The 16,742-nt window shown below is 45.2% G+C and overlaps 1 protein-coding gene across 3 annotated transcripts in view; it reads left to right on the top strand.

Moving 5' to 3' along the window:
• Positions 1-16,501, top strand: part of MAP4K5 (mitogen-activated protein kinase kinase kinase kinase 5) — a 55,186-nt gene extending 38,685 nt beyond the window's left edge. For 2 of the 3 annotated variants that reach the window (XM_048306537.1, XM_048306538.1), the window contains 18 exons: positions 1,163-1,207; positions 2,149-2,191; positions 2,776-2,986; positions 3,466-3,563; positions 3,665-3,706; positions 4,408-4,492; positions 4,608-4,687; positions 5,983-6,043; positions 6,897-6,899; positions 6,990-7,104; positions 7,237-7,295; positions 8,625-8,728; positions 9,090-9,267; positions 10,429-10,497; positions 10,910-11,002; positions 11,559-11,629; positions 11,874-11,929; positions 13,329-16,501. In XM_048306537.1, the coding sequence (XP_048162494.1) occupies positions 1,163-1,207; positions 2,149-2,191; positions 2,776-2,986; positions 3,466-3,563; positions 3,665-3,706; positions 4,408-4,492; positions 4,608-4,687; positions 5,983-6,043; positions 6,897-6,899; positions 6,990-7,104; positions 7,237-7,295; positions 8,625-8,728; positions 9,090-9,267; positions 10,429-10,497; positions 10,910-11,002; positions 11,559-11,629; positions 11,874-11,929; positions 13,329-13,416 (1,501 nt within the window). In that variant the 3' untranslated portion in view covers positions 13,417-16,501. The remainder of the gene's footprint in view (positions 1-1,162; positions 1,208-2,148; positions 2,192-2,775; positions 2,987-3,465; positions 3,564-3,664; positions 3,707-4,407; positions 4,493-4,607; positions 4,688-5,982; positions 6,044-6,896; positions 6,900-6,989; positions 7,105-7,236; positions 7,296-8,624; positions 8,729-9,089; positions 9,268-10,428; positions 10,498-10,909; positions 11,003-11,558; positions 11,630-11,873; positions 11,930-13,328) is intronic. The other variant, XM_048306539.1, reaches the window with a different exon arrangement.
• The last annotated feature ends 241 nt before the right edge of the window (positions 16,502-16,742 follow it).

Raw genomic sequence — 16,742 nt, 5'->3', positions numbered from 1 at the left:
GGCACAACAGTCCTGGATGGTGAATCCGTGCTGCTCACTTGGAAACCGCTTCCAGTTGGAAAGATAAACAGGAAATGCATAACTCCTCTGTCCCAGCAATTCTGAGTAATCCCTGGGATGTCCAGAGAGGATGTGTGCTGGGGGGTCCTGGCTTTGCAAGCCCTTTGGCTTTTATCAGAGTGAATGGTGAGGGATATCTCTGACTTAGGAATTATTTGACTGGAAAGGGGAATATCAGGATGTGTACCTGGTGGTTGAACTGATTCCTTGGTTTTCTCACTGTAGCATTTTTAAATTAATTTTTTATAGATTTTTCTGCATTATGGAGGTTTCCATAGAATCTCAGAAAGATTTGGGTTGAAAGGGACCTAAAAGCCCATCCCGTGGTCAGGGACACCTTCCACTGTCCCAGGCTGCTCCAAGCCCCATCCAGCCTCGCCTTGGACACTTCCAGGCATCCAGGGGCAGCCACAGCTTCTCTGGGCAACAAGAACCTTTCAGAAAGAGAGGCTTTTTCTCCTTTAAATTTTTTAGTAGTTCCTGCTGCTTTCCCTCAGAAGTGACTTGTAGGGAAATTTCACATTAATCCAAATTTGGCTGCGTTTTCCTGGTCATTGCCCTTTAAAGACACAGCTTGAAAATTGCCATTTTGCAAAATTTTATCAGGGTTTTTTTTTCCTTCAAGACTATATTTTCAGTGTTGCTTTGATCCTCTAGTCACAATTTCTTTTTTTGTTGTTGTCCCTGGAGTAGCTTTGAAAGAAAAATTCCCACTATAGTGGGAAACAGTCTGGGTCTTTTGTGTATATGTATAAATAAGGAAACTTCCCTTTAAGCCTTTTCTTCATTTGTCTCCTAGTAACTTCCTCTGTTCTTTTTTTTCTCTTTTTATATTGTACTGTTGTGAGACATTTCAACAATATTTGAAATGCCAGGTAGGGAATCAAAAGCTGATGGTGTGAAAGAGAGATCCAGTGATTTTTCGGGGGTAAGAGGAAAGAAAGGACCTTACAGAGTGGAAAAGGGCTTAGTGCAGAGAATTATTTCTTTTAGAAAGGGCTGGGAGACGCTTGTTGTGAAACTCGGTGACATCAGGGATGGGTTGAGTTGCACGTGTTGACCTCAGAGCAGAGCTCTTAATTTTATAAACATTCTGCCTTAGGGGACTGCTCACAAAATTTGGCGATGGGAGTGAAGATGTTGAAGAGTGAGTGGATCTCTTTCCTGTACAGTTGCTCTGCTCCCAAACCTCTTCCCTCCAAATGCTGCAGGAGGCTTTGCCACTCACCAGCGAGTGAGGGCTGGCTGCTCTCCCAGGCCTAACACGCGCTTGGCTCCTTCCCTGATCCTCAGGAGAAATCCCAAAGCTCTGCTTTCTCTCCTGCTCTCCTTCCTGAGTTATCTTAGAGTCCCTGTGGAAGTGCCTAACACTTAAAAGCGAATTTTATGTTGGTTAATGCATCAGCTGTGAGCAAGGGCTGGTTGTGATGGGACGTGCAGATGACCCTCACAGCTCTGTGCAGCTCCTCTGGTGCTCAGATGTTTGTCTGATCCAGCAGCAAGGCTGCAAACTGGAATCACACAATCCCAGAGTGGTTTGGTTGGAAGGGACATTAAAAATCATCTTGCTCCACCCCCCTGCCATGGGCAGGGACACCTCCCACTGTCCGAGGCTGCTCCAAGCCCTGTCCAACCTGGCCTTGGACACTTCCAGGGATCCAGGGGCAGCCACAGCTTCTCTGGGCACCCTGTGCCAGGGCCTCCCCACCCTCACAGTGAAGGATTTCTTCCCAATATCCAACCTAAATCTACTCTTTTCCAGCTAGAAACCATTCCCCCTTGTCCTGTCACTGTCCAAAGTCCCTCCAGCCTGAGATCCAGTTCCTGAATGTATACTGATTGGCAAACTTCAAATATCCTTCCTCACAGATTGCTCTATAACACTGATACTTATGAAAGGAGTTTATTAAAAACTAACACTTCTAACGAGATTAATGAGCTTCTCTCCTGCTCTTGGACTTCTGGTTTAACCCTGTGTGTGCAAAGCTCTGCTCTGCCTTTTCTGTGCCTCTGGTTCATCTCGTTTCCAGTCCTCAAGGAGTTCTGAGTTTGGTTTAACTCAGACAACTTCTGCCCTTTTCATTGCAGATCGACACTAAAGCGAGCTGGGCCGCCCCCGCTGCCTCCCAAGGTGAGAAATGTGGGATTTAAGGGATTTAGCCAGCCTGGGATGGCCTCTTCTGCATTCTGCCTGTGATTTTCCATCAGAGAGGAACCTCTGAAATTATTCTGCTGTCAGATGTCTTATTTTCATACAATCATGGATCTCCTGAGCTGGAAGGGACCCACAGGGATCATCCAGGGCAGCTCCTGGCCCTGCACAGACACCCCAACAATCCCACCCTGTGCATCCCTGGCAGCGCTGTCCAAGCGCTCCTGGAGCTCTGGCAGCCTCGGGGCCGTGCCCATTCCCTGGGGAGCCTGGGCAGTGCCCAGCACCCTCTGGGGGAAGAACCTTTCCCTGATCTCCAACCTAAACCCACCCTGGCACAGCTCCAGCTGTTCTCTGGGTTCTGTTCCTGCTGACCAGGGAGCTTTTTATCTTTCTTATATTGTGGTGCCCAAAACCTCACACACTTTTCAGAGGCTGACATGTTTTTATGTCGGAGCAGTCTGACTTGAATTCAACTTGTCTGAAGTTTATTCTTCCCAGGTGCCGTTCCCAATTCCTCCACCATTTCCCAAGTAACCATTCCCCTCTTTGGTTCCTTGCAGCCAAGGATGAACAGTTACCCCGAGGAAAACCTCCCAGATGACGACAGATGCCAGACAATAAAACACTTCCCAGACTCCCAGAACAGAGCCCCAGCAGCCCACAGGAGACAGAGTATCCCAGTTTGTGGGCCCCAGGCAGATTCCTGCCCCATGGGGATGACCAGCAGCATCAGCAGCCCTGGATTGCTCACAGCCAGATACAGCGACCTAGGTAAATGCCTCACCTGTCCTAAAGCTGACTGGCACCCTGGAAAAGGAATTGCTTCCAGAGTCAGCTGTTCCCTAGATAATACTTTAAAACAAGCTGATCATGAGGTGAAGTTTTCCCTTTTCCATGTGTGGTTCTTATTAGAGCTGTGCCTCATGGTGGGAATGTTCTTCCCGAAACAAGGACACTCAGCCAGTCAATCCCATTACTGTGTTGCCTGCAGGAACAGGAGAAAAACAATGAATGTGTGGGGAGGACCTTGCCACAGCTTTATTCTCAGTGGAATTTGTTCCAGGGACTGTTTGGATAACGGGAAGTGTGTAACTCAGCAGGGACAGCTGTGCTGGGAAGGGTTCAGCTGCCTGAAATGTGCTTATGGAATGTCAGAGCTCACTCCTCCCCTCCTGCTCAGCACAGGGGAGGAGATTTTTCTATTTCACTGTGTCAAATAAGCTGCAAACCATGTCTGGGCTCCTTTTCAGGCAATGGGAATGGGATGCTGAAACACATCGAGGAGCATGCAGAAGGACCTGGACAAATCCCTCAACTGCCACGGAAAAAGGAGAAGAGAGATTTCCCTGTAGGTGTTGGGACTCTGGGGCTGATCTCGCTGTCGTGTCCTCGAGCTGGTTTTGTGCCAGTGCACAGGAGGTGTTTTATGATCTTTCCTTCTTCCCACAGAAACCAGCAATCAACGGTTTGCCTCCGACTCCGAAGGTGCTGGTAAGAAATCCCATGTGCAGTGGGAATTACGGAAACCTCCTCTCTCTGGTGTGGAAGGTTTATGCTGGAATAAGGCACCAGCTCATCTGGGGGGATTTTCTGCATCTCACAGCCAGTTCCTTTTCCAGTACTGAATCCACACTATTTGTTTCCATGTTTTTAAACCTTCCAGTCACTGTTCAGTCTGGATGGGAAGGGTTGGAGGCTTCCCTGGCTCTGTGAGTTGTGATCTCCAGTGGCAGCCCCTGCTTAGGAAGAGAAGTGGGAAAAGGCAGTAGTGATGAGAGGGTGTTTTTGCCTGTTTTCCCTTCATGTGCTATTTTATAAGCACTCAATATTCATGTTTGTTATATTCAGTAAATAATAGGCAATAGTCTTACAATTATAGAATAATTTAGTTGGAAAATCCCTCTGAGATCACCGAGTCCAACCCTTCCCCAGCACTGCCAAGACCACCACTGCCCCATGTCCCCAAGTGCCACATCCACATGGATTTTAAATCCCTCCAGGGTTATTGTTCTTACCCAGTAGGTACTAAAGCTGTTGATACCATTTTGAGCCCTCTTTGCATTTTTGAATGTCCAGGGATTCAAATTAAAAGCAGTGGAAGGCTGTGTGTAATTCAGCTGCGTGTGAGTGGCCAGGAAGTCAACTCCTTACACTCTGAATTCGTTTCAGGTTTCAGTTTTGGTGTCTTTCAGATGGGAGCCTGTTTTTCCAAAGTATTTGATGGTTGTCCTTTGAAGATTAATTGTGCAACTTCATGGATACATCCAGATACTAAAGGTAGTTATTTTAGGTCTGGTGATGGGGAAAGAAATCAATTTGTAAACTTATTTTAGGTTTGCATTTGAAACCTCCCAAAGTGGGAAGGGAATAATTCCTTTCCCTGATTTCTTAGATCAGTACATCATCTTTGGAACTGAAGAAGGAATCTACACTCTAAACTTGAATGAACTTCATGAAGCAACCATGGAACAGGTGAGTTCTGGTGGGCTGAACACACGGAATAGATCTGGGGATATTATGAAGCAATGAAGTTTGGCTTTGGAGGGAAAAGGTGGATACCAGGCTCTGGGGCTTAAATGATTCCCATCAAAGCCAGTAATGAAAACCTGACAATTATTTGTTCCCTGACCTACCTGTATTTTTTAGTTGCTGCTTGTGTAACTCTGCTGTTAAATCTTCTTCTCCTTAGAGAACAGTTCCCTGTCCTTTGTCCCTCCGTTCCATCCCCACTAGATGGCACATTGCAGCTTCTTGGATGCTACCAAAGCCCTCAATCGCTGAATTCAGCTGCTGTTGTTATCCCCAAGAAGCTTTTCCTGGGATCTCTAACCCTTTCCAAAGCCACTTCATGCAGTCATGGTCTTAAATCTGGTATTTTAGAGTCAGGATGTTCTTGGAATCTCATTCCTTGTATGTTTTCCTAAATTATTTAATCTAACAATCTTCTCTGGGCTTTTCCACGTGGTTTTTTGTATCCCACTGAAAGGTTGGCTGTGCCAGTGGTGGGTAGGGAGAACATTCAGTGCACTTCAAACAAAGTTTCCTTTTCCAGGAGAGCATTCCCAGCTGGCAGAGGTCAGGTGTGACCACCTCAGACCCCAGAGGCTTCTGCCACACCACTTGTTCCCACATTTCCTTTTATCCATTTGATGATTTCTCCCCTCCAAATGCACATTCTGAACTGCTTCTCCAACTTCTAATTCTGCTTGCATCTCCCAGAGGGCTTCCTGTCTCTCCAAGGTTAATAGCTCCCAATTCCAGGAGTGTATTTTTATTCCATTTGTAGCTTTTCAGTGGAAATACTGAATAAAGCCAGAGCTGTTCTGTTAAATAGGAAACTGCTGGGAGATACTCAGGGTTTGTGTCCAAGCAGTTGGATCTTCTCTTTCTACACTTTCTCCTGCACCTCTTTTCTTACTTTGCACATGGGAGTGGCACACAGGACAAAGTGTTCTGGAATCATGGAATGGTTTGGGTTGGAAGGGAACTTAAATCCCGTCCAGTCCCACCCCTTGCTATGGACAGGGACATTTCCACTCTCCCAGGGTGCTCCAAGCCATGTCCAGCCTGGCCTTGGACACTTACTCCAATATTCCATGGTCTGTCTGTGCAGGGCTAAGGGTCCAAAATAGTGAATAAACAGGAAGATGGGATTTTCTCCAGTGTGGATCCCTGCAGGAATGGTGGTAGAGGTGGAGCAGGCAGGGAAAATCACAGCAGAAAATTCCTGTATGTTTCTATTAATGGAATTCTTTTCTTTTTTCCAGTTATTTCCCCGAAAGTGCACCTGGCTGTACGTTATCAACAACACCTTAATGTCCCTGTCAGGTGAGTGTAAACAGAGGAGAAATGACTGCAGTTATAAACAAACAGGAACATTTAAAGTCATGGTTGAACACAAGGTATTTTGGTCAGCCTGGAGAAGAGAAGGCTCCAGGGAGAGCTCCGAGCCCCTTGCAGGGCCTGAAGGGGCTCCAGGAGAGCTGCAGAGGGACTGGGGACAAGGCCTGGAGGGACAGGAGCCAGGGAATGGCTTCCCAGTGCCAGAGGGCAGGGCTGGATGGGAGATTGGGAATTGGGAATTGCTGGCTGGGAGGGTGGGCAGGGGCTGGGCTGGAATTGCCAGAGCAGCTGGGGCTGCCCCTGGATCCCTGGCAGTGCCCAAGGCCAGGCTGGACATTGGGGCTGGGAGCAGCCTGGGACAGTGGGAGGTGTCCCTGCCATGGCAGGGGTGGGATGGGGTTTAAGGTTCCTTCCAACCCAAACCATTCTGGGATTCTCTGGTCCTTAAACAAAATCTGTGTCCATTTGAAGGACAATGAGGTGGCTTTCAAGTACTGCTCATCCAGCAGTTTTGCTGCTTGGATACACTGATTCCTGGGCAATCAGTTGTCCTGAATAGAACATTCCAGACAGGAATCAGGCACTGTGGGATGGAGGCTGATGGTAGCACTGTGCCTTTAAACATGCAGAATTTGTATAGCAACACTTGTCTTGATTTATAGATAAGAAAATATCCTGATATAATTAATTGTTGGTTTATAATTACAGCCTTTTAAAAATGTTTGCATAAAACTAACTGTAATGAAATGAGCTCTGATCTTCTCTATATTCATTATCATTTTTATGTTATTTTCTTTTTCTTCATCTCTGGACTTGACCTACCTGACACCTGTTTTAGAAGGTAATTTTTCCATACCTCCATTTTCCTGAACCTTGCAGTTCTATGCTGGAGGACTGGCTGAGATGTTAACTTTGCTTTTCTCTCTTACAGGGAAAACATTCCAGCTCTACTCCCATAATTTAATAGCATTGTTTGAACAAGCCAAAAAAACAGGATTAGCTGCTCATATTCAAACCCACAGATTTCCTGACAAAATATTACCAAGGTACAAATCTTTCACTTACAGAAAATTATTAATAAGTGAAAATAGCCATAAATTGTGTTGGGGCTGTTGAGTTGGTGCATGAAGGGCCCTGACATCTGTTGTTGATGCATTTTTTGGTGATTATTGTTCCAGGAAATTTGCCTTAACGACCAAGATCCCTGACACAAAAGGATGCCACAAATGCTGTATAGGTGAGCAGACAAATTCAGCTTTGCCATTTATTCCCCTGGCCTTTGTCCCTGGCCATGGCATGTCTGAAATTCATTTCTTTTTAAGAAACTTGGAGTTAGTTCTTTGTTCAGACAAAAGGCTGAGGGAATTGGGGTAGTTCAGCCTGGAGATGTTCCAGAGTGACCTAACTGGGGCATTTCAGTGCCTGAAGAAGCTACAGGAAAGATGGAGAGGGACTTTGGACAAGGACCTGGAGTGCCAGGACAAGAGGGAATGGCTTCCCAGTGCCAGAGGGCAGGGATAGATGGGATATTGGGGATTAAATTCTTCCCAGACCCCTGGCACATCCACAAACAGCCTTTTCCCCTTGTCACCTTGGCTCAAGGTATGATCCAGTTCCAACTTATAGTGAGGAAAACTTGAATATTTTCCGCCAAGAAAGGATCAATAGGAATAAAAATTCTGGCAGCCCAGGGAGGGCAAAGCCATCAGTGCAGTTTGAAGTGCACAGAAGGGGTTAAAGCTTGTGAAGTTGTGGATTTTCAGCTTGGGCTGCCTACAGAATGTTTGTCCTTTCCAATACTGGCCCTGGTGCTGTGTGAAATCAGAGTCATGGAATTACTAAGGCTGGAAAGGCCCTCTAAGATCATCCATCCATTCCCCCAGCACTGCCCAGCCCAGCACTAACCCACATCCCCAAGTGTCACATCTGCAAATTGTACCTTTCCACCCCTAAAAATGAATATAAAGTGTTCAGCTGCACACTTGGAGATCCTGTTTAGCTCATCTGAAGTGCCCACAACAGCCACATCTACAAATAATTCCTGAAGTCAGGCTGCTCCTGTGCCCAACTGAGCTTAAAAAGCCACCCCCAAACCCTGTCCCATGTATTCCATGAGCTATCAGAGCTCCCTGGGGGCTTCCCACCTTCTCTGCCTGGGAATTGCTTTATTTCAAGGCCAGTCTGACCCCGAGCTCTCCCTCCTGGCTCCCACAGCCCCAGGGAGAGGCACTGCAGCTTTTCTGCCCACTCAGCGTGTGGCCTCTGAACTGGGACTCCAGGAATGCAACTGGTTATTAATTAAAGCTGTAATTGAATTTATCTGGAATGTAGCACAATATTAATCATTGTGGATGTTGGGATGGGAAGCCACAAGGCAACAGTGGGAAACTGATGGAACAAGATGGGCTTTAAGGTCCCTCCCAAGCCTAATCATGCCATGGTATGATTTTATAATGCTATTTCTTAACTCATTTGTAAAGATAGTTGTAGGGTTATTTTTTCAAGTATACTTTGAACTTGCAGGGCTTTAAAATTACTCTTTTCTGGGCTTTTTTATTTTATGTAGTACGAAATCCATACACAGGCCACAAGTACCTGTGTGGTGCATTGCAGTCTGGAATTGTTCTACTCCAGTGGTATGAGCCAATGCAGAAATTCATGTTAATAAAGGTAAGCATTTACTTTTAGTTTAGTTGAATAATTATACAGTTGCTGAAATAACCTTTCCAGAGTTTGTGATGGAAAGTACACCTCGGCTTTTTGTGGGTTGTGAGCACTTGAAAGTCTGGCTGGACACATTTTGACTCAGAAAATCTTGTGACTGAAGTAATTTAAGTAATATAAAAGTCATTTAAGTGCTGGATCAAGCCCAGCACTGGCAATAACAGACCATGATCCACCTCTGCCCAGCCTTCAAAAGCACTCTCAGCAGCAGTAAAAATTCTGTATATTTAGACTGTGCATGTTGTTGCAGAGTCATTTCAAGGTAAAAGCAAATTCGCAGAGGCCTGATGATGTTTTGTTTTCCCAGCACTTTGATTTCCCCCTGCCAAGCCCCCTGAATGTGTTCGAGATGCTGGTGATCCCAGAGCAGGAGTATCCCATGGTGTGTGTGGCCATCTCCAAGGGCACAGAGCCCAACCAGGTGGTGCAGTTTGAGACAATCAACCTGAACTCTGCGTCCTCGTGGTTCACAGAGATCGGGGCAGGTGAGGCTCTGGGTTCCTCTTCCAGCTATTTTGTTGTCTGGGAATGTTGGATATCCCTTCCTTGCAGTCATTTGGAGACCCTTTAGGCTTGGCAGCTTCTCTGCCTAAAGCAGATGGAAGCTGATCCCAGATTGTCAGAACCTGAGGGGAGCCAACAGGAAAAGCTGGAGAGGGACTTTGGACAAGGGCCTGGAGGGACAGGACACAGGGAATGGCTTCCCAGTGCCAGAGGGCAGGGCTGGATGGGAGATTGGGAATTGGGAATTCCTGGCTGTGAGGGTGGGGAGGCCCTGGCACAGGGTGCCCAGAGAAGCTGGGGCTGCCCCTGGATCCCTGGCAGTGCCCAAGGCCAGGTTGGACAGGGTTGGAGCAGCCTGGGACAGTGGGAGGTGTCCCTGCCCATGGCAGGGGGTGGGAATGGGATGGGCTTTGAGGTCCCTTCCAATCCCAGCTGTTCTGTGATTTTGGGATTCTCAGTGTTGTGCTGACCTGCCCACATCAGTACAAACTGTCCTTACAAAACACCTTTTATTTTCTAAATTTCCTTAAACACCCATCAGACCCTGCTGATTGGGTTCTCCTTTGTGGTTCCATTCTGTTTCCCAGGATCCTGCTCTTTCCTCTCCTTTCCTGCATTAAAACTCCCAGAAATGGATTCCTGTCCATCTTCCAGCCCTTGTGGGAGGGTTGTTATCTTCAGCTGGCTCTTAAAAATTACAGATTTGGGTTATTTTTATCTTTAAATATTGCTTTTTAGCAGCTCTAGGAACAACTTCATTAGTAAAAACTAGAAAAAAACCTATTAAACTAGTTTATTATAATCACAATAATCTTTCCAGATGTGGATTTATGGGAAAAGCGAGGATTTTTAGGAATTATAATTCCCTTGATGGTTCCTTTTGTTTTTTGTGGTGCCTCTCTATGGAGGAAGCTGTGCTGAACTGCAGCATGAAATGTATTTTATCCAGTAAAAGTTGTGTTTTCCTATTAAATACCTGCCTTGAACAGAGAGCTTTGTGCTTCTCCCAGAACATTCTGGGATCTTAGAGCCTTTAAAATATCAGAGTAACAACTATCACCATGAAAAGAGCTTGGGGGGGGGGGTGCTGAGTCTTTTGATGTGCTATAAAATAGAAAATAATCCAGTTTATTTTTCCCCAGGCAATCAGCAGTTGGATGCCATTCATGTGACACAGCTGGAAAGAGACACTGTCCTGGTCTGCCTGGACAGTGAGTAACACAGAACTCTCTTGGATCACTGACTTACACCTCGTGCAAAACTTGGGTTGCCACAGTTGTTGATTTTAACTCCACCACGAGTTCATTTTCCTCCCTACATTATTAATTTGTGTTGTAATATTTCCAAAAAAGATAGCTTGGATAAGTGGGATTTCACTCTGGTTTTTGTGATTCCATTTCCCCTCTTCATGTGTGCATCACTCTGGCAGGAGAGTCTAAAACCACAGCAAGTGGTACAAAGTTTCCTGTATTTGAGAGAAAGATGCTCTTGGGTTCATTTTAGGCAAATGCTGTAGATGTTAAGTTTGGGTATTTCTTTGTGCCTGAAAGATTAAATGAGTATTTTACACTTAAATCCTTTTCAGCAGTGGGTTTTAATGGTGGTTTTTCTCTTTCTCTTGAGAATTTGTGAAAATAGTGAATTTACAAGGGAAATTGAAGTCAAGCAAGAAATTGGCTTCTGAGCTGAGCTTTGATTTCTGCATCGAGTCAGTGGGTGAGTGATTTGGTTCTCTGGTGTCTCTCAGGGGTTTAAGAACTCACTGTTGAAAGCCTGACTGGTTTCTGGTCATTTCCATAGCAATGAGAACAAAATTTGGGGAGGAAAAAGTGGTTTAGTAATCCATAAATCTGTGTTAGTCTTCTAAAAGTTAAGATTTTATTTCAAGTAATAGCACATCCATTTTTTTATAGTCAGGGTAATACTATTTGAATCTAACTCTCAAGCTGCTGTCTTTAGACTAGGACAGGAGCCTTGCTTCTAAAACTTGAACTGTAGCTGTCAAACAAGAATTTCTGCTGTAATAACCTTTCAGAATCACAGAATTAAATCACTCAGAGCTGGCAGCTCTGTGCTGTCTCTGTCCCTAAATGGAAAACTCCCATTTTCCATCATCTGTTTTGAAGTAACTGTAATAATTCAGGTGATGTGTCATTTCCAGCAACTCACAGTTGGCAGTGTTTGTTTACACACTTCCTGGAGGGCTCTCCAGAGGCATTAGGAAAACAAGGATCCAGGGAATGGGGTGTGATTTGTGCTCCTTTTTTTGCAGTGTGCCTTCAGGACAGCGTGCTGGCCTTCTGGAAACATGGGATGCAGGGCAAGAGCTTCAAGTCAGATGAAGTAAGTGATCTCCAGCCTCTCCAGGTGTCTTTCTTCCTGTTCTTATTTACCACTGGATCCTTTGGCTTCTCTCTCTGCTTCCCAAGTGAGAATGTTCATGTTCCACAATGCTTAACATCCATTTATCCATTTCAGTCCTGTACTTTGCATTAAATTGCATTTGAACATTTCTTTCCTTCCAACTCAGACCAATAAATGTCATTTTGCTGTTGAAATGGATCTCAGTATCTGCATTTTTCTGCAGGTGACCCAGGAGATATCCGATGAAACCAGGGTTTTCCGCCTGCTGGGGTCAGACAGGTAATCTCCCTGCAGAAACAGAAACCTTTTGTTTTATTTAAACCAGCTTTTCTAGTTCCCAGCTGGGCCTGGCTTCCAGCCCAGCACAGCTCTGTCTGTGGGCACCAAGTGTCAGGGAGAGAGGAGAGATGCTCTTGGCTTGCAGGGTGCCCAGTGCTCTTCTGGAAAAGCCTGCTCCTGGCTTGGATTGTCCTGGTGAGCTGGGAATTACCTTGGCAGCACTCTGTTAAAGAGAATCTTTGCTGGTCTAGAAATAGCAGAGCAAACTAGAACCCACTTGGGTTTTAATCACAGTTATCCAAGTCCACACATTATCCATAACATCCAGCTGAAGCCTTCCAGCTGCCCCCAGGTTTGGAACCTGAGCAGAAGCTGGCCCAGGCTCCAGGCTGGACATGTTCACTTGTGCATTCTCAGCCAGCCAGAGGGATAAATGTAGGAATAGATAGGGATGAGTCCAGCAATCACTTCCAACCACAGAATCCCAGACTCGTTCGGGTTGGAAGAGACCTTAAAGGTCATCTTGTTCCACCCCTGGGCAGGGACACCTTCCACTAGATCAGGTGGCTCAGAGCCTTGAGCACCTCCTGCTCTCAAATCCCTGATCTCTGCTCCCTCACCTGGCCTTGGAACTGCCAAACCCTTTGGTTTGTATTTTCCATCTCTCTACAAATGGAGCAGGAGTCTTTCCTGCCATTCCAGCAAGGAGATGTGGAATCACCTTTTTACCTTGGATCACCCTAGAGCTGCTCGGGTGCAGAGGTGAGGATCAGGGACAGAGGCTCTTCAGAGACTTCTTTTGAAAACTCTTTGAGGAAAGCAAAAAGCAGAGATAAGTTTAATCCTAAAAACAACAGGAACTGGCGCAGAGAAATGCTCAGCATTTGGAAGGGAGAGGGGAGGTCAAAGGCCCAACCACACCAGCTGATGGTCAAAGTCCAGCATTGGTCAGTGTGCCAAGATGGGGAGAAAATAATTTTCCAGAGCAGCTCACAGGATCATGATCCAGCAGGACAAAGGCAGAGATGAGGGTGAGTGATCCCTATGAGCTCATCAGGTAATATTTAGGAGGGAGGAGAATTGTTGAGGTTAGTGGCTGATGCTTATCCTAAGATGTAGGAGGGATAAACATATACAGGATCATGGAATTACTAGAACGGATTGGGTTGGAAGGAAGGATAATCCAGTTCCAACCCTTCCACTATATCTCGTCCTTCAGTGTTTTTATCAGAAGTGATGCTGGAAATTGAGGGAACTGTTAAAAGAGTGAAACACCCAAGATACTTTGGGGAACCTCCATCTCCAGTCTGTACAAACCCCTGAGTTTCCTCCTCAGGAGTTACACCAGGAGCTGGTTTTTGCCCCTAACCACGTGGATCCCCTTTGTGTTTGGCTGCAGAGTGGTTGTGCTGGAGAGCAGGCCCACGGAAAACCCCACAGCTCACAGCAACCTCTACATCTTGGCTGGACATGAAAACAGTTACTGAGCAACACTCACCCACCAGACAACAGAGGGAATTGGCCACACTGGAACCCAGGAGCGCCAGGAAACCGGGACTTGCCGTTTCTTGTCTTGACACCGGAATTGTGTTGGTTTTTGGGGTGGGAATCAATCCATTTTTGCAGCTGGGAACAGCTGGTTCTGTCTCTTGCCACTGTGTGGTTGGTTATATCGAGTTTGCTTAATAAAAGCTGAGATAAAGAGCCCTTTACTCATTAGTTCTAGGGAAACAGAGCCTTGAAACATGTTCTGCAGTAAAGGTGCCATAAACTGTTAAATATTTTCCTTCCCTTGGATTTTCCTTTTATTCTGTAGATACAGATCTAGTGCTGGCTGTTGCCCTGTTTTATACTGAGTCTTATTCTTAATAAAACAAAGATTTGTGTAGGAAGTGGAAGTATCTGCAAAGCTTTTTGGTTTTAAATCTGCCATTGGGTATGGCTTTGTATAATAGACTATTTAATCCTTATTTATTAATCTGCTGCTAGGATGGGGTAATGTCTAACTTTTAGCAAAGGAAGGTTGCAGAGCAGCTTACTTTTTTTTTTTTTTTTTTTTTACCATTGTATAAAGATTTGATGATTCTTTTTCCTTGTAGGGAGGTAGTGCATTACTGAGGGGTGTGTTACCGTGTTGGGTGATCTTGTAAAAAAAAAAAATGCATTTTTGTACAACAAAGTATTTTGTACTGATTTTTCTGCCTGCAGAATTGCCATAAAAGGGATTTTCTTACTTCCTAGTAGGGTGTGTGTACAAAAAGTAGAATATTGATATCAGACTTGTTGCTCCTGGGTGGCTGAGTACAATATCCGTGTGTGTGTGTGTGTGTGTGTGTGTGTGTGTGTGAAGTTGACTGGCAGTGTGTATTTTTTATATATATATTTATACATATATATATAAAAATGTACAAAACATATATGCTTTATTTTCATAAATTAGGGATAAGCCTTGTGACATGAAGTGGAAATTGTAGCAGGTCATCATCCTTAATGAATGAAAGTATCATGTATCCAACTGCCCACGACGTGTAGTTTATTTATGCTATTCCAGAGGGGAGCCTGGAGCCACAGCTGAGCCTGAGCAGCATTCCAGCTGCTGCCAGCCAGTGCTTTGGGAATGGCTGCTGCCCCAGCTGTGTAGTGTAAATAAACATGATAAGAACCAGTATTCTATATCCAAGCTTTGATCACTTTCTCTCTGTTTGGTCACCTGCATTTTTTTCCTTTCTCTTTCTCCATTGAAGAGTCACATCAGTTCCTTTTGTCTTCCTCATTAATTAAAATTCTTGAGGTACCATTAAATATAGACTGACTCCAGGAGAGCATCTGGTTTTACTACCTCACATTACCCTGCTGGCTTTGATGTGAACAGTCCTTGGGCAGGTGCAGTAGCAGCTCAGAAACATTTGAATTGAAGGGGTTTTTAATAAAATGCTGCAGGAGGCAGCTGCCTGTTCAGCTCCTGAGATCTGCTGCCTAGGAAGGAGAGGCTGGAATTGCCAGGTCATGTGAGCAGAGCAGTAAAGGGGTGTGACAGCTGGGAGTGCGTTGGTGCTGTGTTGTCTGCGTTGGCATCGGGCTCCGTGATCCATAATTTAACACGGAGGGAATTGTCTGGGCCCACGTGATGGCTCAGGGATGTCTCGTTACTCAGGACAGCTGCAAGTTGGGAAGGTCCAGAGGGGAAAATAGCCCTGCACACATTTAGCATTTTAGCCACTGTCATTCAAAACTAATTCTTGCTGGCTTGACATCCAAATCAAGTCGAGCTTTTCAGTTCTGACACTGTGTCAAAGCTTAGTAAGTAGTAAGTGTACAGATAAAATTTAAAAATCAGTCCAGGGAGCATGAAAAATGTGCTTGAAGGGTGGTCAGCTGGAATTGGATCAGCAGTATTAAAAGCAGGACGTGTGATTTTTGTCTTTTAAAGGAGTTCTCTAGTATTGAAATTACTTCTCCACAGGTAACAGTGACTGGTGATTAACCTCAAATGGTGCCACTCCTGGTCTACAGGGACTTTAAAACAAAAATTAAGGCAAAGTGAAGCACCAGGTGTAGATATTGTAGAGCAAACACTTTTTAATTTACCTCATTCACTACAGAAGGTAATTTCAGCTTCATCTTTGAAAACACTTAAAGGAGATCTCTAAAAGACTAGAGAAACCTGTAAATAAAATCTAAATATTTATGGAGAATAACTGGAGTAAATAACTCTTAGGTCATGACACTGTCATGCAGAAATAACGAGCTGAAAGTATTTTTCTTTGACATGAATGACTGGTGTTTTGCTGGATCATAAAGAATAAACTTTAGGAAAGTCCTCATTTAATCAAACCTTTTTTAGCTGTTGAAGCATTTCTAATGGCATGCTGTGAAATGCTTTCTGCTGGTTTCATAGACAGTGGCATTTTTTTGGCATGATCTGCAAGATGCTGTTTCCTAGTGTAAAACCTCACTTTTGTTCCGTACCACAGAGCAGATTTGTGTGTTCCATAGTCAGCCCTGCCAGCCTCGGTGACTCTGATCAGTATAATTTGTGTTTGACTGTTTAATTTAGTCTGGTATTGTCTGTATCTTTGTTTTTGTGGAATTTAAACCAGGCTTGAGAAAGCCTAATGGGAGGAGCTCGAGGGTCATGAAGCAAAAGCTTGCTCAGCCCCTCCTTCCTTGCTTATCAAAGTTTTAATTATTGGATGCACGAGGTCATGTACCCGACTTGAAAGCCTTAAAACAGGCTCCCAGAGCTCTTGGAAGTACAAACAGCATGGGAAGAGCAGTCTGTGGATTAATCTCTTTGGATTTCCTAACCAAATTCCTTGCAAGTGAAAAATACAGCTGGAATTGTGCTGACATCTCTTTAAAGAAGAAAGGTACAACGCATCAGTGAGCCACGGTGTCTCTGGATGGAAAGGACAAGACTGGGAGACTCTGAAATGCGCTTTTTTTATCTTGTTTAGTTGTTAGGTGTAACTGAGACTCATAACTGCACTCGTTCAGTTTGTGTAACCAGGCTTTGTTCCACAGGAATTTCTGTTGCCGTTCAGTCTATGCCAAATAAACTGCTTTATTTGATCCGTGGTGTGGTGACTTGCTGGGAACAATACCTTGTCAGAGGAATCTCGGGAGAATCCAGACGGTCTCCAGGTTTTGTGGCCGCTGTGGGAAGGGCCTGGCGCCGCTGTTCTGTGTCCTGCAGACTGCCGGGAGCCAGCAGCAGCTCGCACGGACAGCGGGATAGCACAGGAGGGAGAAATCGGAGTAGCTGGGGCAAATTATTCCCGGCCCTGCCCTGCTGCCAGTCACCTGGGATCAC

This window comes from Corvus hawaiiensis, chromosome 6, assembly GCF_020740725.1.
Source record: "Corvus hawaiiensis isolate bCorHaw1 chromosome 6, bCorHaw1.pri.cur, whole genome shotgun sequence".
NCBI classification, from domain to species: domain Eukaryota; kingdom Metazoa; phylum Chordata; class Aves; order Passeriformes; family Corvidae; genus Corvus; species Corvus hawaiiensis.
The sequence above is the reverse complement of the archived record's forward strand: the minus strand, read 5'-3'. Positions and strand labels throughout refer to the sequence as shown.